The sequence below is a fragment of the Mesoplodon bidens genome (assembly GCF_964165515.1).
Source record: "Mesoplodon bidens genome assembly, chromosome: 14".
In the NCBI taxonomy this organism is placed as follows: Eukaryota; Metazoa; Chordata; class Mammalia; order Artiodactyla; family Ziphiidae; genus Mesoplodon; species Mesoplodon bidens.
Genome location: NC_138170.1, coordinates 20,177,586 through 20,204,722, shown reverse-complemented (window position 1 = coordinate 20,204,722; position 27,137 = coordinate 20,177,586). Strand labels below are relative to the sequence as shown.

The window sequence follows — 27,137 nt, the reverse complement described above, 5'->3', positions numbered from 1 at the left end:
TTGGTAGGCTCCTGGATACATTACCAGAAAGACCAACTATGAGTAGAAGCTTGGAATGTTCAGCTCCACCCCTCCCCCACCACTGGCGGTGGCCTTACTAATTGATCTGGCCCATGTGATGGAGCCTCAATAAAAGCCCCTCAACTATGGGGTTCAGAGAGCTCCTAGGTTGATGAACAAATCTACCCACTGGGAAGGTGGTACATGGCAACTGCACAGGGACAGAAGCTCCTGAACTCAAGACCCTTCCAGACCTTACTCCATGTATCACTCTATCTAGCTGTTCATCCGTATCTTTTATTATATAATAACCCAGTCAACATAACTGTTTCCCTGAGTTCTGTGAGCTGTGCTAGCAAATTACTGAACCCATGGAAGGCATCGTGAGAACCCCAGGTTATAGTCAGCCAGTAAGAAGCACAGGTGACCACCTGGGACTCACAGATGGCAGCAGCAATGGGGGCGGTATTGTGAGACTGAGCCCTGGACAAGTGGGATCTGATGCCAAGTCCAGGGTGATAATATCAGAACTGAATTGAACTGCAGGACACCCAGCTACAGTCCACAGAGGATGGAGAACTACGTGGTGTGGAAAACCCGCACACGCTTTGGTGGCCAGAAGTCTTCTGTGAGTGAAGAGAGAAAAACAGTGAGTGTTTTTTCTTTCCGTGAGACAGATGAATCCAAGGTGAATCCAAGGCTTTTGGCTCAAACATCTGGGTATAGAGTGGGGTTATTTACTGAGATGAGAACAGGGAGAGAGGAGGTTTCAGGGGAGAAAAATCGAGATTGTAAATGCCAATCAGAATCTCCTCGGAAAATACCCAAGGGAGCTTAACAAGTTGACAGCAAGACCTAGCTAGAAGAAATGACAGACGATTTCTATAGAACATCATAGATGAGCGATGAGCTGCTACTTCTTTTTTTTAAAAAGACGTTGTAAAGGCTCTTGATTAGTTTTCAACTTTCAGAATCAGCTTAAGAGATGAAAGACGTTAATGATGGTTACAGGCCAGAATGTAAATCTTACCAACCTTGAAAATATAAAAATAAAGGTATATCTGGTCAAAACTGGATGGAAGAGAGAAAGTTCTTAATATACTCATTTTTGAAAATGGGAACTGAGAGATATTGGCTAAAACTGATACAGCAACAAAAATCTGGTCAGGAAATTAAAAGCACTTACCTCTGAAAAGCAAGTCTAGGCTTAAGGAACTGAGGGAACTGTTATTTGTTATAAGCTCTTTAGGATAACTTAAAAAAAAAATTTAATACCACACATATACTACTTTCATTAAAAACAATAAAAACCACTGTCAAAAATACTGCCCTGTGTTCTTATTAAGCCCATAATGGACAACGGGGTGAAACAGCAGGTCCAAATAATGTCAAACAGTGGTACAACAATGGGGAAAGAAAGCATAATTTAATCAGAGGTTTTAGAGGTATAAATAAAGAGAAATCACACACACACATAAATACACACACCCGTACACACACATTTCTTTTTTGCTTCTACAACTGTAGAAAATTCCATATAGATCAAAGAGGTTAAAATTTTTAATATCTATGAAAACAAGAAAAATCCTATGCTGCAATCATCTCACTTACAAAGAAGTGATATATTATAATCAGTGGCCAAAAAGTAAAGAATTTTAAGATAAAAGCCAGGTATGCCTGAATTCACCTTTGTAAAGTCTGCAAAAAAAAAAGTAAGGAAATGAAGATTAAAAAAACAAAAAACCGGGCTTCCCTGGTGGCGCAGTCGTTGAGAGTCCGCCTGCCGATGCAGGGGACGCAGGTTCGTACTCCGGTCTGGGAAGATCCCACATGCCGCGGAGCGGCTGGGCCCGTGAGCCATGGCCGCTGAGCCTGCGCGTCCAGAGCCTGTGCTCCGCCACGGGAGAGGCCACAACAGTGAGAGGCCCGTGTACCGCAAAAAAAAAAAAAAAAAAAAAAACCAACTGTTGCTTCTGGTAATATGGAGTATGTATTTTTCTCTATTCCTCCCACTTAGTACACTTAAAAAGCCTAGGTATCATGTACAAAACAAGCACAAGGAGACTCTGAAAGATGGAGAGAAGGAGGATGGCTAGGGACCTCGAGATCTGAAGAACAATACGGCAGGGAGTTCCCTGTGTTTCCTTTTTGCCTCTAATATCCCAGACTTGGAGCTGAAGAAGCCAGCGACCTGGAAATGCCAATGGGTGCTGAGAACAAGAGCCCCAACAAAGCCCACTCCATCCAGACAACGGACCAGGAAAGAGGCAGCCTCACAACACATAATACTTCTAGATAATAACTGCTCTATTCCAGCCAAACCCACAGAGAGAAGCACACCACAATGAGAAGCCCATGCACCACAATGAAGAGTAGCCCCTGCTCACCGCAACTAGAGAAAGTCTGTGTACAGCAATGAAGATCCAACACAGCCAAAAATAAATAAATAAATTTGTTTTTTAAAAAATTCAATTGTATTGGCTCAACAGCAGAATATTAGTAAACTGGAAGTATGAATTAGTAAACAGGAAAGAATTACTAAATTAGAAGACAGAATGGTAGAAATTAACCAATCTGAATGACAGAGAAAAAACAGCCTTAGAACATGAGGGACCTGTAAAATTATAGTGAAAGATCTAACATTCATGTCATCAGAGTCCCAGAAAGAGCAAAGAAAGAGGGTGGGGCTGGAAAAGTACTCAAGAAATAATGGATAAAAACTTCCAAAATTTTGCAAAAAATATAAACCTACAGAATGAAGAATACGAATGAGCCTCAAAAAGGATAAACCCAAAGAAGTCCACATCAAGACAAGCTATACACAAACTTTTGAAAATACATAAAAAGAAAAAAATCTTGATAGCAGATAGAGAAAGGATACCTTATCTATAGATGAGAAAATAGAATTTTAGCAGATTTCTCTTTGAAAATCGTGGGGATTATCAGGAAGTGGCACAACATTGTTCACGTGCAGGAAAAAAAAAAAAAAAAAAAAAAGAACTGTCAACCCAGAATTCTATAACCAGCGAAAACAGCCTTCAGTAATGAAGAAGAAATCAAAACATTCTCATTTGAAGGAAAACTAAGAATATTTGTTGCCAGCAGACCTGCCCCAAAATAATGGCTAAAGGAAATTCTCAGTATGGAAAGCAATGGAATCTTGGAACATGAGGAATTAAGGAAAAAGTAAAAATACAAGAAATTCAATACATTTTTCTTTCTTCCCTTGAATTTTCTAAATTAAGCTTGGCCACTGAAGCCAAAATTACAATGCTGGCTGATGTGGTTCTCAATGTACATAGAGAAAATGTTTTGAAGACGACTATATTGTAAGTGGGAGAAGGTAAAAAAACATAAAGGGAGGAAAGGTTTCTTTACTTCACTCACACTGGTAAATGACCACATGAGTAAACTACCACTAGTTACATATATATATATATATATATATATATATATATATATATATATATATATATATATACACACACATACATATACACATACTGATGATGTAATACTTGGAGGAAACACTAAAAAATGCTATACAAAGAGATACCCTCAAAAACTATTGATAAATGAAAATGGAGTTCTAAAAAGTGTTCAAGTAACCCACAGGAAAAGAAAACAGAGAAATGAAAAACAGGGAGAAAATAGAAAACAAAAGAAAAAGTGAGAGATTTAAACCCGAACACCACAAACACACCAATAGTTACAAAAAATGTAAAGTGTCTAAATGCATCAATTAAAAGACAGCTGTTAGTAGAATGGATTAAAAAGCATGACCCAAGTATATGTTGTCTAAAAAAATTTCACCTCTATACAATGATATAGGCAGGTTGAAAGCTAAAGAATGGGAAAAGTTACATCATTAAAATATTAATCAAAAGAAAGTGTAATTGGCTATATTAATATCTAATAAAGTAAGCTTCAGAGCAAAGAAAATTACCAGAGACAGGCAGGGACCTTAAATAATTATAAAAGGGCCAATCCACCAAGAAAATATGGCAAGCCCAAATGTGTATGCACCAAATAACAGAACTATAAAATATATGAAAAAAAAACTGATAGAATTGAAGGGAGAAATAGGCAAATACATAATTACAGTTAAAATCTTCAACATCTCCTCTCTCAATAATTGGTAAAATAAATAAGTAGATCATCAACGAACAGGATCTAATTCTATAGAAGACTTCAACCAACAACAGCAGAATACACATTCTTTCCAAGAATCCACAGATTATATACCAAGATAGAACATTTCCTCGGCCATAAAAACAAATCTCAACAAATTTAAAAGAACTGAAATCATACAGGGTACATTCTCTGATCTCAACAGAGTCAAACTGGAAATCAGTAACATACAGAAAACAGGAAAATCTCTCAACTTGGAGACTTAACCACACACTTCTAGATAATCTATGGGTCTTCACACCCACTAGGATGGCTGTAATCAAAAAGACAGATAATAACAAATGTTTTTGTGGATGTGGAGAAATCAGAATCCTCATGTTCTGGTGAGAATATGAATCATGCAGCCATTTCGGAAAACAGTCTGGCAATCCCTCAAAAAGTTAAAGACTTATCATTTGACCTAGGAAATTCACTATTAGGTATATATCCCAATGAAAACCTGGCCACATAAAAACCGGTACACAAACATCCATAGCAGCATTATTCATAATAACCAAAAGGCGAAAACAACCCAAATGCCCATCAACTGACAAATGGATAAACAAAATGTGGTAAAACCATATAATGGAATCTGATTTGGCCATAAAAAGGATGGCATACTGTCACATGCTACTACAAGGATGAACCCTGAAAATGTGCTAAGTGAAAGACAGAGTCACAAAAAACCACATACTGTATGATTCCATTTATAGGAAATGTCCAGAATAGGCAAATCTACATAAGACAAGGTAGATTAGGGACTTCCTAGGGCTGGGGCAGGATGGGGAAATTGCCCAGGCATAGCTAAAATATATGGAATTTCTTTTGGGAGTGGTGAAAATATTCTAAATTTGATGGTAGTGATGGTTGCACATCTGTGAATATACTGAAGACCATCAGATTGTACATTTTAAATGGGTGAAATACATGCTATGTAAATTACATCTCAATAATACTATTCAAAAAAATCCATGGGTCAAAGAGGAAGTCTCAAGGGAAGTCAAAAAATTGAACCGAATGAAAATGAAAATGCAACATATCAGAAGGTGGGACACAGCTAAAATAGCACTGAGAGAGAAATGGATAGCACTAATGCATTCATTAGACAAGAGGAAAAGTCTCAAATCAATAATCTAATCTTCCACTTCAGGAACCTAGAAAAAGAAGAGCAAAATAAACCCAGAAGAATCAGAAAGAAGGAAACTAAAGATAAGAGCAGATATCAGTGAAATTGAAAACAGAAAAATAGAACAAAATCAGTGGCATAAAAAGCTGGATCTTCTCCAAGAGTGATAAAATCGACAAACCTCCAGCAAGACTACCAAGATAAGAGAAGACAAAAATTGTCAACATTGGGAATTTAAAAGGGTACCACTACAGAGCGGGTGGACATCAAAAGGATGGCAAAGGAATACTATGCACAACTCTACACATACATATGACACCTTAGATGCAATGGACCAATTCCCTAAAAAACACAAACAACCACAACTCACCCAAAATGAAGGAGATCAGTTGAAAAGCCCTGTAAAATAAATTGAATTTGTAACTTAAAACGTATCAAAAGAAACAAATCTCCTGGCTCAGATGGTTTCACTAGTGAATTCTACAAAACAACACCAATTCTACACGATCTCTTCCAAAAAATAGAGGAGGAAAGATTTCCCAATTCATCTTATGAAGCTAGTATTACCCTGATGTCAAAACCAAAGACAGGACAAAAAGGAAAGCCAGAGACCAATAATATCCTTTATGAGTATTGCAAACACTGTATTTTAAAATAAGAAATATGTTTTTTGTCTTTGACCCTCAGTTCCTGGCACAGAGCTCCTAAAACCCTTGGTATTTCCTAAGTGTCTTTTGTTATGTTAATGAGGTCACTTTCGGAAAGTCCCTGGGGCCCCTTATCTTGTCTGCCCCATGAGGGAGGGGCTCCTTAAGGAAACAAAGTTTCACCTGAGAAATGAAGAGGAATAGGAATTGTCAAAGCCAGGAGGGGTGGAAGGATCTTCCAGGGCAGCGGGAACAGCACATGCAAAACTCTCTGGAGTGGACATGACTGTGGTCCATAGGAGGTGCTGCCAGAAATCCAAGAGAGAGGGTGAGAATGACCAGTCCTGGCCTTTTTGTCCACAGCCTGGATTTACCCTGAACTAGTGGGAAGTAGTAACACCTGACATGGTCAAGGATATGAAAAAACAGGTACACTTTTCAATCAAGACATTGACAAAGTGTTTTGAGAGGACAGTGTTGACCCACGGGGCTCTCTGCCCTCAGTAACACTGTGCCAAAGTCTTGAGAAGAGGTTTCTTGCACTAGACCACTGACACTGCCTTTGATCTGGCTCTTTTCCGGGGATTTTACTCCACATCTACGGAGAGACACACAGGGAAAAGGTATGAGCTGCACATGTTCTCTGTGGAGCTTCCGATACCTGAAAGCTAAAAATTGTGTGCCTCACCTTTTATCACAGTCCCTCACTTTCCTACTTCCAACTTTTCTAGCTGTCTTCTTTAAGTTTGTTCTTTTGTTTCCCAATGGAATGCATAGCCAACTGGTTTATATCTCATTACACTAAAGGTTTATGGTTTTATCACTGCTGGCAATTTGCACCTTTGTCTCAATGTTGTTAAGGTTGTAAGAACTACACTATAAAAGTAAAACCTTCACTTTAACCAAACACAAAAGAACAAATATTGCATGATTCTACTTATATCAAATACCTAAAGCAGTCAAATTCACGGAGATAGAAAGTAGAGTAGAGGTTACCTGGGATTGGCAGGAGGAGGGTGGGGACTTACTGTTTAATGGGCAGAGTTTCTGCTGGGGAAGATGCAGAAGTTCTGGAAATTGATAGTGGTGATGGTTGCACAACACTGTGAATGTACTTAATATTGCTGAATTGTACACTTAAAATGGTCAAAATGGTCAGTTTTATGTTATATATATTTTACTACCATGGAAAAAAATCTTCACTTTCATTTTTCACTTTCCTACTCATTTTTGTTAAATAATTATAGAAAGTAAAATGAAATACTGACAGAACTGCATAAGCACTGCTAAACAAATAAGCATCAAAAAATGATGTTGCTAAAACTGATGTCTGCTGATAGGCACTGTCACCATGCATATCACCCCAAATACTAACTGGTTGGCTGATCCCCGGCCTCTGAACTGGGCCTTTGAAAGGCAACTCTAGGAGCACTGATATAAAATGAGCAAAGTCTGAGCTCTTCAAAAATGAGAAGCAAAAAAGAATTTTTCTGCAAATCAAAGGGTAAAAAAAGTAATTTTTACAAAACTGATCACAGTAAGACATCAGAAAAAGGGAAATGGGTGAGGAAATTATAACATATTAACATGATATAACAATCTACTGCTGCACATATGTTTATTATATCAATATTTTCATGGGTTTATTCAAAATAATGGTCAGTGAACAAGGGCACAAGAAGAGTTACAATATTGTTTTAATTATATTTAAAACTATTAAATTCACTTATTTTATTCATCAAAATATTTTAAAGGAAAGTGCTTACATGGGACCTGAGAATCTACTGAGACTCTAAGACCAGATATTCTTTTTTTTTTTAATTTTATTGCTGTATAGTTGATTTACAATGTTGTGTTGATTACTGCTGTATAGCAAAGTGATTCAGTTATACAATACACATTCTTTTTCATATTCTTTTCCATTACGGTTTATCACAGGATATTGAATATAGTTCCCTGTGCTATAAGGATCTTGTTGTTTACCCATCCTATATATAATAGTTTGCATCTGCTAACCCCAAACTCCCAAGCCATCCCTCCCCCACCCCCCTCCCCCTCAGCAACCACAAGTCTGTCCTCTATGTCTGTGAGTCTGTTTCTGTTTTCGCAGGTATGTTCCTTTGTGTCGTATTTTAGATTCCACATGTAAGTGACAGATATTCTTATTTAAATTGACAAAACAGGGAAGTTTTCTCAAGGGTAAATAACACTTTCACTTAGGGTACGAATAACTGTCAGGGTGACATTTGATTTACCCACAGAATTTACCTTTCACAGATGACGAAGCTGCTGTGTGATTCAACTAAACATCAGAGGCAACGTGAGAAGGACCCGCCGGCCTCCTGACAGCCATCCCAGCACTGTTTGCACGCCTGGGATCCTTATTCAAGGTGTAAAACAAGAAAGCCTCTCACTTAGATATTCCATAACAGCCTTCCCATACTCCCAATGGTAAGAGTATGTCACCATTTGTATTTACTTATTTCTCTTTTTTAACATGATCCCACTCTGAGAATGGCACTCATTTTGATTATTATTAAGTGGACTATGTAACACATTCCAGGTGATCCTGAGTGCATCAGTGTCCCAAACAACAGACTCTGCTCCCTTCAGTATAACCAGGTATAAACCCGAGAAGCAAAATTTCAAATAACATGAAAAAGTCTGGACCACAGGTTGCAAACTGGCAGGCCATGGGCCGTCATGGCCGGCAGGCCTGTTTTGTTGTGTTCATCTGGTGTTTTTAAATACGGAGCTAATATTTGGAAACAGAGTTAGCACGTACAAATTCTCTTGTCTGGTTTATCTTGAAAAAATCAGCAGATTGGGCCCTTTGCCCCCCGCTCCATACCAATGTGTGCAGGGGGGCAACCAGCTTTAGCCAAGACAAGGGTTGGTCTTCCAGCTCTCCTGCCTGCTTCCCCGACCCTGGCCCCACTACAAGCATCTCACGGGACCTGCTCACGCACCACTAGGCCCACTCCGTCTGCTACCTGTCTAGACCTCAAGTCCAAAAGCCAATCTTCAGATGCTACTAAGACTGTAACGGAGACTGGGGTGGGCGGGGGGAACCTTCCATTCTATTTCTCCTCACTAGTCTTTTTAGACTCCTGACTTCAAGTCTCAGCTGTGGCAATGAGATCCCAGCTCAGGCACTGAGATTCCCTGAATTAAACATCTGGCTTCCCATCTCTTAAGCAAGTGAGTGAGGGGCCAGGGGCCTCCCTGTCCCTGCTGGGCTGGTTTCTGCCAATGGGCTGAGTTCTCTGACACGTGCCGGCCAGCGCATGGAGGTGGTGACGTTCACTTCTGCAGGCGGACGTAACATCTGAGGATACACTGCCACTGGCCTGGGAGTTTCCTGTCCACCAGGGGCAGGTCAGATCCTGATCCAATCCCGGAGCCAGGGCTGGGCACGGATTCGACTCACACCCTGGTTTCATCACCACCTGCACTAAACCCATCCTTCAATCTCAGACTCATCATTTCTATGCCTGGGCCATCGGTCAGATGAGATCAATTCCCAGTATTATATATTCCTCTGTATAAGAAGCTGGGCGCAAAGAATTAGCCTGTATCTAATGAGCAGGAAAAGTATTTTTGCTGAGTAGACTCTGCAAATATCCATAGCTAGAAATTTCATATTTAGTTTTTAACTGGCAGCCTCATGACAGACTTAAAAGTTGTGTGTGTGTGTGTGTGTGTGTGCCTGTGTGGCGGTGTGCATAACACACGCAGACAAGGACACACACACACAGAGTCATCCATGAAGCCCTTCAGGTTCATGGTGCTTCACGTAAGATACTGTATCCAAAGCTGACGGAGAGTTTCCTGTCACAAAAAGACACATCTGCTGGGGCCAAAGGCAGAGGCAGCTGGAGATGCTGCTTTATATATATATACATATACATATATATACACACACACACACACACACACACACACATATACACATATATATGGAGGGGGGAGATTATATCTCTCTAGATTTCAAGAAATGTCACAAATCGAAAAAATAACAAGCTATCCCTTCAAATGACAGAGTTCTTTGGTTCCCACCCATGGAGGTGTTTGGGAGGAACCAGGCTCTGAGTAGGACTAGGGTGGCTGGGAAGATGCTCCTGGCACTGGATCCCTCGGTCCACGGGGTCCTGGGGGCCAGCAGACAGGCCCAGGGGCCTCCCAGGCTTCCGCTGCCCCATCAATCCGGGGCAGGCCAGTCACAAGCAAAGTTCTCCTGGCTGTTAAAGAGGCTGAACCAGGGTGGGGGGCCCAGTGAACACATGGCAAAATAAACAACCCACTGATACAGCCCCCCATCTTGTGCCTCATGGAATTCTAGAACCCTCCAACATCTCTTTAAAATCTATTCCAATGGAAGGACAAGCACAGACCCCATTCACTAGAGGGCTATGTCCGTGGTCCACAAGGTCACTATTTGTCCAGGGATTTTCCAAGTGATTGACATGCAAGAGACTGGCTGGCTAATCAGCATCAATGTAAAGTATACGTATGATAATTATTTTGCATAACGATCTTGGAAAAAGCAAATCAATCTCTTCCTTTCCAAGATAAGAAACTGTGCTTGAAGTCTGAGGGACACCAGTGAAGAAACAGTAAATAAATAAACAAACACACTGTACTCTTCTGTAATCTTATTTCTCACGTCTTCCTTAGAGTTATTCATGGTTTTGAATTTTCTATTCAGTTGTTTACCATTAGCTGGCTTTCAAAAAACCAAAACCAGTTATGTACTTTACTGCCTTGGCTACTTCCTGCCAAACAGACCATCTTGGATTACGCTGGTAACGGGTCATACTCTCCTTCCTGAAGCCACAGGAGCAAGGGGACAGGGGGATGGGTTCCAAGGATGTTCAGTTCTCGCTATCAGCACACTCAGATTCTAGGGCAGCCAACAGAGGAACGACATGAGGTTTGTATCGTATCAATTTTGCAAAATGTTCCGTGAGCACAGTGCAGCCGAGGTGGGATACACATCCCGCACCATCCAGACAGACAGCCTGGCGAAGATCACCCCCAAAACTCACCAAGGCAGCAACTCTGCCACAGGAAATAACAATGACACCGGACAGTTGTCAAAGTATTTCTGCATATATGACACCTGGGCGTGAAATACGTGCCTCCCTTCACGTATCTCATCCGGAGGAGTAAAGTGAGCTGGGGGAGTTTCTCACACAGCCAGATGGGAAACAAGATCCTTGCTGGAAAAATGCTGAGCGCCGGCCCTGGCCACGCTGAGTATTCTTATTTAGAAAAGTCTCCAGCTTGTGTTTCATGTGAATTGCAGCTCAGAACGGTCGCAGGACTTGTTCTGCATCCGTCCGGACTGCAGGTTTAGATTGTACGACTATGAAGCGAATCCTGCAGCCCTCATTCGGGGCTCAGCATCCTTAATTTTACTGGGTTTCATCTCCTTGTGGCTCTAGACCCCCATTTTTTTTCTTTTTTTTTTTTTTCTTCATTTTCCATTTTAGCGAGAGAAGGGGTTTGACCAAGAAAGGATTAGGTTTGGAAGAGATCGTTTGGAGGGTAAAAACTTTCCAGTGTATAGGCATTGTTTAGGGGGAATTACAGAATCCAGGGAGTAGTCAAGTTCTGGTGACTGTTTCAGAACAGACCCTTTGCAGAGCCTGCTGGCAGACCGGGGCGGGCAGGGAGGGAGGAATCTCTGAGCTGGGGAGTGGTGATAAAACTGTAACCTAGATTCAAAATTCTCCGTGCAGGGCAGCGGTTGAAAGCAATTTTTCTTTTATTGCCCCGGGTTAGATGTTAAATCCTGGGATTTGTCTTTCAGCCCATGTGTTGGTAAATTAGTCATGGCAATTTGGGTTTTGCTGTTTGCCCACTGTCATCGTGAAGTTGTACAAGGCTATCCAGGGAGCCTACCCCATCCACCCAACCACCTTGTGCCAGAGTTTTATTTTCTGTTTGGTTTTCAGTCCTCGAAGAGCCTGCCTTCCAAACAAATTGACCACTTGCATAAAATAAGCAGATCAAAGTATAAGAAAGGAACCCACAATTGCCGGTAATTGCTACTTGATTTCATTTTTCAATCAAGTGGTTGCTTGCACTCAACTCTAGTCAGCAGTAATTTACATGGTGGGGACCTATGGGCATACTGGGGCCTCGGGCTAAACTAAGAAAGTGCCCTATTTGGCAAATTTACACTCTTTTCCAAACGTCCTAGAATCATAACATTTTTGTCCACTTTGCTTCCTCCCTGGCTTCTGATTACCAGCTCAGTGGTCTTCATACACCCACGGGTCGTACCATTTGCCTTTCACTGCAAAGACCACCAGGGTTTCAAGGAACATCAGGATGTATGAATCTTAAGGATCATTATGTAGATTCTTATGGCTCCACCTTCATCATACTTAGTATGCTTCATCAAGATAACAGTCAAACCTACTAACGCACTTAGTGGAAAAACGGAGGACCGGAGTCCTGTCAATGATGCACATTTGTCCAAAGATTTAGGATCGGTAAGTAACAACTCCCCTGATGTCATGTGACTTCAAAACACAAAATTGAAAACAGCAAGATCAAATGAAAAGAAAAAAACAAACAAACAAAAATCACTGCAGAGAGTAAAGTCGTTAAATACATACATTAGCTATCAAATCAACCAATCCCTTTGGCGAAACCATCAGCACTTAAAAGCCGGATTAAGGATGAGGTAAAACAAAATAAAGACTCCTGTGAGAAGCAACATGGATGCCAGATGTCAAACAACTGAAAATATAAAAGAGTATTGAGAATGTAGACACGGTAAGTTTTACCACCCAGCGTTCCAAGCTCCACAGAAGTAGACAAACACAAAAGATACAACGTATCAATCCCGGAAACCTCTACAGGAGGAGGGAGGGACAGTGAGTACAGAGCGGCTAATAAACAAACAACCACATGTCAGACAGTGATAAAAGCCCTACAGAAAGTCAGCCGGGACTACAGGGCACAGAGAGACTGGGGCTGGAGCTGTTGCAAGCTGGCATATATATTTTCTAATTCCCTTAAAAATGTGAGCTCAAGCCAGAGGCGGCATCTTCCTGGCCTTCCAGACAGTTCACCAGAGAAGGCACAAGGAATGATGCCCATTCTCCTGCTTCCCTGGTGGCGCAGTGGTTGAGAGTCCGCCTGCCGATGCAGGGGACGTGGGTTCGTGCCCCGGTCCGGGAAGATCCCACATGCCGCGGAGCGGCTGGGCCCATGAGCCATGGCCGCTGAGCCTGCGCGTCCAGAGCCTGTGCTCCGCAATGGAAGAGGCCACAACAGTGAGAGGCCCATGTACAGCAAAAAACAAACAAACAAACAAACAAAAAAAACAAAAAACAAAAAGAATGATGCCCATTCTCCTAAGGAGACCAGCTGACACCAACGGTGTATCATTCCCAACCCTGCAGAAGGGAAACTTCAATCAGATAGAAAAGGGGGGGCTGCCATTTCTCATCATCCCTCCTCCTCACCATTCCAGTGTTTTGTTAGAGAAAATGTACAGTCAGCCAACATGTAATCCTGCTTTAGGGTACTGGTGATAGAGAGGGTCGGCGGACAGTTTTAAAATAGCAATAATGACTTTGGGTAGCATTTATTTTAAAACTCGTTCCCATCCAGATTCCTAAAGGAGCCCCGTGTGTACACAAAGGGACTTGGAAATCTACTGAAAAGTGCATTTCCCCTGCCTGTGTGTGAGTGGACATGTCTGGGGACCCCAATGACACTGAGTAGACTCAGCAGCTCAGGGGTGTCAGGATGAGGGTCTGGAAGAGAGGCTGCCCCTGCAGAGAAGGGCTCACCTGACTCTGAGTCTTCAGTTTCAAGACAGGAACCTGGGATAAAATGAAGCATTTTCTTTTCCATTGTAAATTAGCTTACAAAAGCAGAATGATGATTTTTAAATGTGTGCAATATCAGATACCGAAATATGCATGATTTAGAGAGAAACTTTTGCATAACACCAACAACAGCAGGAGACAGGAGCATCTAGACAATCTGACGACTTGCTACAGAACCACTGGACAGGAGAGACTTTGGGGGGCATAATGCTCTGAGGCTTTGGAGAAGGAAACAGGACATCTGTTCTCATCCAAGGGCTAACCAAATCTCCAAGGCCTGTAAGGCAGCAAGTTTTCTAAGTGGATTAACTGTATCCTCCCAACAACCCTATCAGGAAGTGACTGTCATTATCCTACACATGAAAGAACTGAGGTTATAGAGGTTTATTAACTCACCCCCGGATCCACAGCTAGTAAGTGGGTGAACTCAGATTTTTGGGCAACAAAGCCTAGGTCACCACACCAAGCATGTGCAATAAACACAGACGCATGATAAGTGACCGAGTGAATTACCATACAAGCGAGTATATTTCAGAGGGAAAGGCCACAGTATTAAGATATGTGCTAGGACAAGAAATGTAAACCATGAACACCATGGACAAACCAGGATGGATGGTAACCTTCGCTACCACCTGATTTAAGTGAGATGAAACAAAAAGTATCTTTAAATATTATTTAGTTATTTATTTACACAATGATTGTTTATTGAGTACCTACTACGTGCCAGGCACTGTTCTAGACAGTGAGTCAAATAGATAAATTCCCTTCCTTCATGGAGCTTACGTCCTAAAGTGTGCATATGTGTCTATGTGCACGTGTGTGTGTGCACGCAGTTCAGTAAGTATGTGTGTGCAACAGTGAAATAGATTTAACATCTTTTCTCCTGTAAATTTGTTGAAGTAGAACTTTGTCCTATTAAAATTTACATGGTAGCTCAAGTTATAATGGGTAGAACCTCTAACCTATGAATCCTTAATATGTTAAAAATATATTTCAAAAGCATTAGAATTCTACCTTCCCTAAGTTAGGGAGGTGGAGAAGGCTAGACCAAGATTAAGGAATTTTAGATGCACGTTCTAGCTCTGATACTACTTAGGAGTGAGGTTACTTTGCCTTCTCGTAGCGTTTTCTGTCCTACGCAGTGCAGAGTCACCGTGAGATCACACTCACCTTAACTCTGCAGTCACAACTTGCTTTCACATGTTATTTCAGTTGGTCCACACAATGACCCTACGAAGCAGACAGGATGTTATTTTTGTCCAACTTTACAGTGAAAATCTGAGACGGTCCAAACGACGTAATAAGGCTCCAGCAGGAAACTCAAGCGCAGGCCCCTGGGTCCAGGTTAAGGGTGAGCGAGACAAGGCACATCAAGGCACTCCGGAGACCACGGATGGAGGTCTAGAACTTCATATTCGTCTCCATGGAAGGCAGGGTGACAGGGTGAGGCACAGCAGAGTGACCAAGTACACCTGCTGCAGACCCACCCCTTCCACTTAACAGCTGTGACACCTAGGCTCTCTGAACCTGTTTCCTCATCTAATTTTTTGTTTTGGTTTGGTTTGGTTTGGTTTTGGTTTGCGGTACGCGGACCTCTCACTGTTGCGGCCTCTCCCGTTGTGGAGCACGGGCTCCAGATGCGCAGGCTCAGCGGCCATGGCTCACGGGCCCAGCCGCTCCACGGCATGTGGGATCTTCCCGGACCAGGGCACGAACTCACGTCCCCTGCATCGGCAGGCGGACTCTCAACCACTGTGGCACCAGGGAAGCCCCCCCTCATCTAATTTTTAAAACTGGGGTTCCTAATGGTGCCTGCCTCCCGGGGTTGCTGTGAGGATTAAATAAGATAATGGGTGTAACGCACCTGACCTAAATACCTGGCATGGAATAAGGCTCCATCCTTATTAGCTATTGTTACTCTATGAAAGAAGCCACCCAGCCTCACCCATCTCCACCCTCCATGCCACAGTAGAAGACTGTGCTGGGGCGCATTGCACCGCTTAGGTTTCCCAGCCCGTGGATCACAGGAAACAAGCTCAGGAATCAGGAGCAGCAGAAACGGCAGTGGCAGAGTCACAGAAATATGGCAACGGGGTGTTTCACGGCCCTGTGCCTCCATAAGGGGCGTCCAATGGTTAACAAAACCTTTAGGCCGCCTTAGAGGAGTTCCTCCAACGCAGGGTGGGCATGTGTACTCTGTTTCATTTTCAGTTGAGATTGCTAAACGTAATGGTGAATTTGATTTTTCTGTCTTTCAACACGTGAGCCTTTGTATGCCAACACTAAGGAATGACATGAAATTCACCTTTAAACTATGACTTTGTCCTTGCTGGTTATCTATTTCATATATAGTAGTGTGTATCTGTTAACCCCAAACTCCTAATTTCTTCCTCCCCCGATTTCCCTTTTGGTAACCATAAGTTTGTTTTCTATGTCTGTGAATCTACTTATGTTTTGTATATAAGTTCATTTGTATCATTTTTTTTAGATTCCACATATAAGTGATATCATATGGTATTTGCTTTTGTCCAGTTTACTTCACTTAGTATGATCATCTCTAGGTCCATCTATGTTGCTCCAAATGGCATTATTTCATTCTTTTTCTTGGCTGAGTAATATTCCATTGTGTGTGTGTGTGTGTGTGTGCGTGTATGTCTGTGTGTGTATACACACACACATATATACACACATATAAACATATATATACATATACGTATACACGCATATATATGTGTATATATGAAGGAAGAGGGGAGGGGGAGGAGGAGGAGTGGTATATATGTACCACATCTTCTTTATCCATCCCTCTGTTGATGGACATTTAGGTTGCTTCCATGTCTTGGTTATCGTAAATAGTGCTGCAATGAACACTGGGGTACATGTATATTTTTGAATTACAGTTTTCTCCAGATGTATGCCCAGGAGTGGGATTGCAAGATGATATGGTAGCTCTATATTTAGTTTTTGTTTTGTTTTGTTTTGTCTTGTTTTTTTGCAGTATGCGGGCCTCTCACTGTTGTGACCTCTCCCGTTGTGGAGCACAGGCTCCGGACACACAGGCTCAGCAGCCATGGCTCACGGGCCCAGCCGCTCCGCGGCATGTGGGATCTTCCCGGACCGGGGCACGAACCCGCGTCCCCTGCATCGGCAGGCGGACTCTCAACCACTGCGCCAGCAGGGAAGCCCCAATATATTTAGTTTTTTAAGGAACCTCCATAGTGTTCTCCATAGTGGCTACACCAACTATATAGCACAGAGAATTACACTCAATATTTTATAATAAGCTATAAGGGAAAAGAATCTGAAGAAGAATATATATATATATATATATATATATACACACACATATATATGTATTGAATAACTGAGTCACTTTGCTGTACACCTGAAACTAACGCAACACTGGAAATCAACTCGACTCCAATTAAAAAATTAAATTAGGGCTTCCCTGGTGGCGCAGTGGTTGAGAGTCTGCCTGCCGATGCAGGGGACGCGGGTTCGTGCCCCGGTCCGGGAGGATCCCACATGCTGCGGAGCGGCTGGGCCTGTGAGCCATGGCCGCTGAGCCTGCGCGTCCGGAGCCTGTGCTCCGCAACGGGAGAGGCCACAGCAGTGGGAGGCCCGCATACCGCCAAAAAAAAAAAAAAAAAAAAAAAATTAAATTAAAAGAAATTAAAACATATGATTTTGTCACAACCACAAAGAAGGCCTTCAGAGAGATTCCTGTGCCCTCCCCTGGAACAACTGAAGAGGGAGAGGAATACACACATCTTCAAACAGGAATAAACTATAAAAGTCAAGATGAAGAAAGCCCTTGGACAGTGATGAACAATGTGCAGGATTGTTGCAGGAAGTACATCAATTATGATTCATTACATTTAAGAGATGTAACTGCAAGAGAGTAAACTATAACTATGCGTGTCTCATTCAGCATGACAAGACACCCATGTTCACGCATGGGTAATGATGTAATGAACACATGTTTCTCTTGGCCTAAGTTTCTTTTGCTATAGAAGTAAAATCTTAGTTGTAAATGTTTTCCTTCCCTACAGAGTATCTCATATTATCCCCATGGAAATATTAAACAGATGACACAGATAAAGATCCCTACTTCTACTAATTAAATGCAAGAACTAAGTAGGGAAGACTTGCCAGGATCACAACGCAAAGTTGATGCAGAAGTGGAACTGAACAGGGTCTTCCTACTTCTAATCTGGAGATATCTTTTCCAAAATGTAGGTCCAACACTTCTTCAACTGCTGAGCTATTGCTCTTCTATCCAAGTATGGAAATATAGCAGATAAAACAAAGGCAGAATAATCAAATCCTTCATACTGAAAAATTAGGAAAGTGCATACTATTTTCACCTTACATTAAAGAGAACCCATTATGATAGTCCATAAGGAGGACATGTCCATGGACTTTAAATATTACATAGAAAGCACTTTTTTAAAAAGTACCATGTAAAATGTCACTGAGTAATCCAACAATGTGGACACAGAGCCTCCTCTTACTACAAACATATAATATTGATATCTAGCCACGCTCAAAATAAAGGAAAATGTATAGGAAACCAGGAATAAGAAGAGAAATCAAAACAAGAGATGTCAGTAGGATTTCAAGCCACAGTGAACCAGGGGGATTCCAGACAAAATACCTGCCCTGTGTGCTAGGATCTGGCGTTTGAATACCTACATGAGGACAAGAAATGTGACTTCACACCAGTAAGGGAAGGACTCATGCATAAATTCCTGAGTTCCAAGAGCTACTTTGTCCCAAATAAAAAAATAAATAGTAAAAGTTGCCTATAGCCAGGAAAAATGGAAGGAAGCATGTCAACTTTTTATGGCAGAGGGAAAATTCAATTGTGAAGTATAAAATTCAAGGTCTACCCCACCTTATAATATATATATAAGATCTATTTACCTTGAGTCATTTAGGAAAACCAAATTCTTGAGTCATATAGGAAAGCCAAACTGAGAACCAAGTTAAAATCAAGCTAACACTAAAAACCAATCACTGAAACCCTGGGTCCCAGCAAGAGCACTCAAAACCATTTTGTAAGAACCTTTCACAGCATGAGGAAAACAGACCACTACCAAGTAAACATCCCAGAAAACATCTCAGAATTTAAGTTATGCGCCAAAAATCATACAACTACAAAATATGTAGGAAAATGTACCTGGGATGTGAGCCAAGGCAGTCTGGCCTGGCTCCTGCTAAAGCAGGTAATCATATTAAAACTGAAGTGTAACCACAAAAGGAATAGAAACAGAATATATGATAATGTATTAAAAAAAAGAAGGAAAAATTTGACTAAGCCAAAATATGGCAAGAAAAGAAAACTGAAGACACCAAGTAAAAGCACAGTAAACAGAGAGCAAAGTCCAAATATATCATTATGCACAATATATGTAATTATATGTCTCCTTAAACTACAGATATTTGAAAATTTAAATTAAAGATACAAAATCAGCTACAAGTGGTTTAATGAGCCACAGTTAAAGGAAAATTATCCAGTTGATTTGATAGTTATGGTAAGGGAAAAGATATGTCTGGAAAATATAGATGTGAAAAACATAGATACAGAAAAAAATACATATGCAAAATGAAGTTATTTTGAATAGCAGTAGGAATATATAAAAAATAGACTCTGAGCCACAAGAAAATTATTTAAAATAGAGAAGTTAATACGTAACTTAAAAAGTAAAGGAAGAATTCACTCAGAAGATATAACAGTATTGAACTAGTATGTACCTAATAACATAGCGTCAAAATATTGCTATATAAAGCAAAAAATGAGAAAATTACAAACAGCAATTGACATCACAATCTTAGAGGTTGATTTTAATGTACCCCAGAACCTAAAATATAAAGTAGCCCAAAAAATTAGTAACGCTATTAAAGATTAGAACACCGTAATTTGAAATTTCATCTAGTCCTCTGTGGGTATGTATATAAGTGTGTCTGTATATGTGCACATGTGCCTGTATAAAACCCTGCACATGATAAACAGAGAATACACAATCTTTTTCCAGCAAGCCTTGACATGTATTTTTAAATGACCACCTATTAAGTCACAGAGGACATCTCAATCAGTATCAAAAATCAACCAAGTCTATATAACCAAAATGGACTAAAATATGAATAAAATAAAAAATAACCACACATCTCTATGTGTTTATTAATGAACTACTACAATTCTAAATAATCAATGGGCTACAATAAAAAAAATCTCAAGAAAATTTTAAAATACTGAAAACTGAACAGTGAAAACTCTTTATATCAAATCTGTGCAACGCAACTAAAATAGGATCAGAAGGATATACTTCTAGCCTTAAATACATATATTGCCATTCCTCTAAGTTATACCCATTTGGGTCATGAGAATTCATATTTAAGAAGAGTTTCATTTAATACTACTTCATCTCATAAAGCATTTATTTGACTTCATAAAGACCAAATTGGATTTTACAGGCTTTAAATTGGTGGCTGATACATCACGCAGTCATCTTTTCAGTTTTATCACTAATATGTTGTGTTAAGTTCTCCTCAGAATACAGATGGTTGCATCATCTCACTGAATTCTTTAGTCTTTGCCATGTTGTTTATTGTTATTATTATAATTTGCAATAAAGATAAATTTACATAACTTAGAGTATCATGAATACGTTTTATTTGTAACATCGTCAAGTGTCAGTTTTTCATTGCTTTGAATTTAATGAGAACTAGTCATATTTTGAAAAAATATATTAAGGGAAAATGGCTTATGAGAAGTTATAACAACTAAAGTAAACTACTGAAATACCTTTGTCCATTTTAATAAGACTAATGTCATTTAGCCATGCCAACTGTGGAGCTTATGAGTTCATAAAAATATTTATCATTGAAAATATTGAAAGCAACGTTAAATATGTTTTCAACTGTAAGTGTTTTTTCAGGGATTAATTACCCTTGTAAGGTGGGAGTCAACATATTGGAAAGCAAGTAAATTCAATAATTAATGAGCTAAGCTTTCAATTCAACATTTTTTTTAAAAAATAACAAAATACGCGCTTCCCTGGTGGCGCAGTGGTTGAGAATCCGCCTGCCAATGCAGGGGACACGGGCTCGTGCCCTGGTCCGGGAAGATCCCACATGCCGCGGAGCGGCTGGGCCCGTGAGCCATGGCTGCTGGGCCTGCGCATCCGGAGCCTGTGCTCTGCAAGGGGAGAGGCCACAACAGTGAAAGGCCCATGTACCGCAGAAAAAAATAAAAATAACAAAATACACCCAAATAAAGTAGGAGTAACTAAATAATAAAGTTCAGAAATTGATAAATTAGAAGCCAACCAGAATCTAATTCTCTGAAAAAGAAGCCAACCAGAAAAATGTATAAACTTCTATGAATTTTGATCAAAGTAAAGAAAGATAAAAATAACAATATTAGGAATAATAAAGTAGAACTTAAATACAAAGTGGAGATTTTTACAATCATAAGTTTTCTTCCCATAAGTTTAAAAACACAAATGAAATAATGACTTTCTAGAAAAATAAAAATACAGATTCCAAAACTGAACTAAGAGGACATAGATAAGCCAAACAACTATAAACTTTAAAGCAATTAAATCATTGGTGAAAATCTACCCATATACAAACCATCCAATTCACTTGGTTTTACAGTGAGTTTTTTAAACCCTACAAGGAACAAATAAGTTTACACAAAAGGTTCTTTGTATACTTCTTTAGGGCTTCAAGCTATATGAAAGAATTCTGTAAAAAATAAAGCATCTTATTAATGATAAATATTATTCTCATTCTTAAAGTTGATACAAAGAGTAATATTTTGGGTAGAAAATCACCTGCTATTATTTTAAAAGGTACAAAAATATGTCTGTGGTAGAGTGCAGTGATAATTCTAGAAGGCACCTGAAACAGTCTTTAGAAAGAGACCCACTGAAGTCATCCTTTGGACAGAAAACAGGAAATGTATGGTTGGCCCAATAGGAAGAGTTGGAGGTTTTGAGACAGTAAGAAATTAGAAGTCTTCTTTGAGCTTCTTTAGGAACAAACACAGGCCATCAGGAGGACCTGGCTTTAGACGTATGTTCAAAGCGAGATGTGGCTCAAATAATAAGTGAAGACCATGAGCTTCATCCACTGACCAACCAGCCAGTGAATATGCTTCAGGAAAACAAAATATGACAAAAAGAAACAGATCAAAGGCAAGGATAGGTTTTTCCAGAGATCAGGATCTCAGTAATCAGGTGGATATATTAACCAAAGAAAGTCTGGTTTCTATTTTAAATTCAGGATAGTCTGGAGCCCAGAGGAGAAACCTTCATGGACCAAATGGCTTTGTCTTTCCCTTAAAATAATAATACAAGTTATTTAATTTCAAGACAACAGGAAGAAGAGAAGTGGAAAATGCTGCATCCTAAGCCCAAGTTCAAGGGTAAAGGAAGTGAAAAGGGCAGGTGAGAGCTGACACCTGGAAGAGGCAAACAGGCCAGCTTCCCAAGACTGTAAGATAAATGAGGGGCTGTCTGGGGAAACACAGAGGACACAGAAGGGGGCTTTGTTACTTTAAACAGCAGGGGACCCACTGCTTTGTCCCAGCACCCTGAACAGAGATAGAATGCATGCCCAAGTTTACCCAGTTTAGGACAAATCCCACTGACCCACATCATGGGCAAGGAAATCAGAGGACACAATCTTAGAACACTCTAGGAAAATTTTCTCTTCTTCATTCTTTGGCTACCTATTATTCCAAGCTGTAGAACTCCATCCCTGTATACAGGATTTACCAAGCAAAGTAAGCATTTATAACTGTTTAAAAAATCAACAGTTCAGGGCTTCCCTGGTGGCGCAGTGGTTGAGAGTTCGCCTGCCGATGCAGGGGACATGGGTTTGTGCCCCGGTCCGGGAAGATCCCACATGCCGCGGAGCGGCTGGGCCCGTGAGCCATGGCCACTGAGCCTGCACGTCCGGAGCCTGTGCTCCACAACGGGAGAGGCCACAACAGTGAGAGGCCCATGTACCGCAAAAAAAAAAAAAAAAAAAAATCAACAGTTCATTCGAAATATAAACATTCAAAATGAAAGAACAATAAGAGTTCACATGCATGAGGATCTAAGTGAAAAACAAATTGGGAGACGTTTCTTGCCAAAAATTTTTTTTTTAACTTTTCAAAGGAGGACTGAATTTGCTATGTTCTTCTATTTATTTAACCTACTTCACACACACATACACAACATCACCATCGTCATCATTTTAGGAAACTTTCTTCTCTACAGAACTTTCTTTTTGACCAAACAATTAGAAAGTCGATTATCCCTGATAATCAAGTAAAACAATGAAAAGCTGAATCATTCAATACTCTGCCAAAAATGCATATTCTCACTTCTGACTGTAGTTATTTCTAAGTTTATATTGTGCAGCAATATCAAAAACGATTCTGAATTCACCCTCGGGCATGATTTCAACCTCCTACAAATGCTATTAGGAGCCTCCATTGGGGGCGATCTGTGATCCCCATTCAGCTTAATCACTAGCAACATTTCTCCATGTTCTCTGGGGCAGGTAAGCTCAGGTACATTAGGTACACAGCATAAAAGTACCCCAAATAGAAACCAAGGCATTTTGCATGTGTTAACACTCCTGTTACCCCATAGCCTCACGTCCCCCTGCACTGCTCAATTCATCACCCTACCCAAATGTGAGCCAATTAAGTCATATGAGTCCTGCCAAAGCAACAGTTTTTCCAGTGCAAGAGTTAAAGTAGAATCTGAATGGCCAGACCACAGTTTAATGGGCTGTAAAAGTGCCCTTGGTACCAGCACAGTCTTCTCCAAAGCCAAAGAGAAAGTTGAGGGCCTAGGGGAAGTAGAGGGGGGAATCCCTGGGCATTTCCCAGCTCCTCTGGGAACAGCGCAGCAGCAAGAGGACAGGGTTGGATTGTATCAAGGCAGCACCTAGAAAAGACCCTCAAGCACTAGCTTTTGGTACTGGAAGCCTACACTTATTTCTCTGAGAACCGTAGCCTTCACCCCACCACGGCGGTCTCCACTCCACTCAGACCGTTCTGGCTGGGAGATACGAACATCTGTCTGTTTCCATCTCGGCGCCACCTCAGGTGCAGGGAGGAAAGAGGAAACAGTAGTCAGAGAAGCTCCACTTTGGGTACAGGCAAAGAGACAGGCAGGACAGCAAGGGCCAGGGAACAGAAACACATCTGGATGTGAACACTGCCCACAGGCAGATAAATACACTTATGAGCTCACACAAGCAAGAAGGCCTTCTGATAAAATACTGTACAATTAACACGATAACGTCACATAAGAGGAATGGATTGTGATAGAAAAAAGCAAGTATAAAAAGGCAATGCTCAGAATAAGAACGCTTGGAAAAGGCAGAGCCTAAAACAGAAGCAGGAAAATGCAAGAGGCAGCCCAGTCCAGGGGAACAGGAACCGTAGTGCCAGAAAACCGGCAGAGTAAGCCCTGCTACTCTTCCACCACTCCTGATGGTGGCAATATTCAGCACTCGCTGGAGGCCCAGCACTGTCCTAAGAAGGGTATACAGATCTCTTCTCATTTAAGCCTGACACCAAACAAGCCTCCAGGGTAGACAGGAAGATGAGATATCTTGCAGAGCCGGCTGGAATTCTGGCTCGCCATCCCGCAGCAAGGTAACTTCCCCAGCTCTCAGTTTCCTTCTATCTGAAACGGGGTCATCATACCTGCCCCGGGTGGTTGTGAAAATTAGAGCTAATGAACTTAAGTGACTACTAGCGGCTGTTATTAGTGTGATTGATCAGATTAAAATAATCAGGAGGGAGGAACAGAAGAAAGAGCTATAATTGAATAGAAATGGCAACAGAGAAGCAGTCATGGAAACAGGGCATGGGAGCACCCCTTCAGTGACAGAGGCTCAGAGAGAGAAACGGTAGACGGAGCCTGCGCTTGGCTCCGCACTTTGTGCGTCCATGGGCAACTCGGGCAGACTCTCCAAGTTTCAGTTTCCACCTCTACCGAGTGGGTATTAATATCTGCCCTCCCTACTTGGCAGGGCTACTGTGAGGACCGCATGAGATGGCACCAGCGTTTACTATGACAGGGAACGAGTTTATGCAAATGTGCATAATAGACGGGGACAGCCTTTCCCCCTTATTCCATTTCCCAGGCGAAATGAAAACACTCAACTAGTAGAGCCATATCAAAACCAGGCAATTACAGGCTGCAAAGCCTTTAAATAGCACTTGCCTCCTTTGGTCACCATTAACAGAATCTAGTTCACTTAATCTGACATGGAAGGTTTGTTCCGGGCTTACCTCCTGCACCCTGCACTTTTTATAAACCATCCCTGCTTTGTGCTTCCCTCTCAATTTAGGCCTTTGCTTTTTCCTCTCTGGAATGTTGTTCCATTTCATCTCCAATTGACCATCTTCTGCTCATCCTTGAAAACCTAGTTTAAACGCATCCTCGGCATGAGGAAGTGCTTCCCTCCTCCCCACACTACGTATCATCTTTTCTGAATGTCTGATCCCACCCAGCACTTTCCCGGATTATGAGTGCTGTGGTGTATGCCATCTCTCCCACCAATCTCTAGGCTTGGGGATGCAGCAATGTTTCTTTTCATCCTTTATGGAGACCAGAGAGCATGGGACCTCTCAAGGAGCAGATGTATAAAACAGACGCAATAATGCATAAATTCTGTCGACCTGATAACTTTTTGGAATCATTACAACAACAGTAGTTGCCGTATTTTAAATTAAAAAGTATTTAAAATATAAAGTACAAATAACGTAAAGCTCCACGATCCTAACAAAAGTTTATGTGGGGTGAAAATAAATGAAGATGAGAAGCTCCATTCGGAGGCTCCTGCTTTCCAAAGGAGACTAAAGGGTCGTTTGGAAACGTGGGTTAATTATTTTTAAACATGCATCTGGCTTCACTGGCCTCAGTCACCACGAAAGTGCTTCCTGGAGAGTGACAGCCTCAGCCCCGAGGAAGGGAGGAGACAGGGCGTCCCCGTCGTGCTGCAGACACTCAGGTGTCCCTGGTCCCCTTCCAGGCACCTCACTAGTCAGGTGCACAGCAAGGTCTGCGTCCCTGCCAAGGCACGCCTCTCTCCAAAGCATCCAGGGCTTCCACCGTTCTAGCCTGGGTGCTGCTGGCGCCCCTCTCCCAGTAGGTGAGACTCATGAACTTCAGCCCACTGCCCTCCTTCCTCAGTAAAGAGGTCTCAGCTTTAGCAGGGGGCTCTCACACTCGGCGTTCCAGGCAGAGCAAGACGCAAATCGCTAAGTTTGTACGGGTTAAAACTCCGGGGCTATTTCCAGGCCAAGGTCCACTCAAGAGCCAAAGCATGAAACTGCCCCTCCCAGGGTCCCTTTCATTGAAGCTGCTCTGTTCTCCCTGCCCTGGTCCACGGGGAGGCGGCCACGACCCAGAGGTCAACTCGCCGATCCGGGCACCCTCCCGGCCTTGGTCCCCGCCGCACCCCGCGGGTCCAGCTCGCTCACCGATCTTGGCCAGGGAGGCCAGCAGGATCCACAGGGTGATCTCGAAGGGGATCTGCACGTGGGGGTAATCCAGGGTGAACACGGGCAGTCGGCTCTCCTCGAACGGCGTCGTGCCCGGAGCCACCACGCTCGCGGGGCTGGGCGGGCTGGAGCTGGTGCCCATGGCCCGCGACGCGTCCAGCAGCGTCTCGGCCAGGGCGCCCGCCGGCCCCGCCACCTGCAGGAGCAGCGGCAGCAGCAGCAGCAGCGGCGGCAGCGGCAGCGGCGGCGGCGGCGTCCGCCGGCTCCGCCGGGTACCCGCCGGCTCCATGGGCTCGGCTCCCCCCGCCGCCGTCGTCCCCGAGCTCGGCCGTCGTCCCGGAGCTCGGCCCTCGGCGCGCTCAGCGCATCGCCCCGGAGCGGGCAGGGCCGCCCGCCGGGCCCGGCACGGAGCGGGCAGCGAGAGCCGCCGCCGCGGGGCCGGAGGTCTGCAGCGCACCGGCCGGGTCCCCGCCGCGAGCGGGCGCGGCGCCTGGTGGGCGCGCACGAGACGCGAGGCCACGGCGCGGAGCCTCGGCGCCCTCAGCCGCCCTCCGCCGCCAGCAGCCGGCCCATGTCCCGTCCGCCGCCCGCCGCGGCCCGCAGGCGGGGGCGGGGCGGGGCGGGCGCGGCGCCGGGGCCGCGGGGCGGGAGGACGGGCCCGGGGCGGGCGCGCGACGCACCGGCCGAGCCCGCGTGCGACGCGGGGCCCGGAGCCGCGGGGGCGGCGGCCGCGCTCGCCGGGGGCCCACGCCGCGCGCCGAGACCCGCCAGCCTCGGAGCCGGCGAGCTCTGGGCGGAGGGATCGCGCGGTGGCC

At 42.8% G+C, this 27,137-nt stretch overlaps 1 protein-coding gene across 1 annotated transcript in view; it reads right to left on the bottom strand.

Moving 5' to 3' along the window:
* Positions 1-26,611, bottom strand: part of SLC9A2 (solute carrier family 9 member A2) — a gene marked incomplete at both ends in the record, with an annotated part of 86,958 nt that extends 60,347 nt beyond the window's left edge. The window contains one exon of the mRNA XM_081254465.1: positions 26,302-26,611. Within this exon, the coding sequence (XP_081110591.1) occupies positions 26,302-26,611 (310 nt within the window). The remainder of the gene's footprint in view (positions 1-26,301) is intronic.
* Positions 26,612-27,137: the final 526 nt, after the last annotated feature.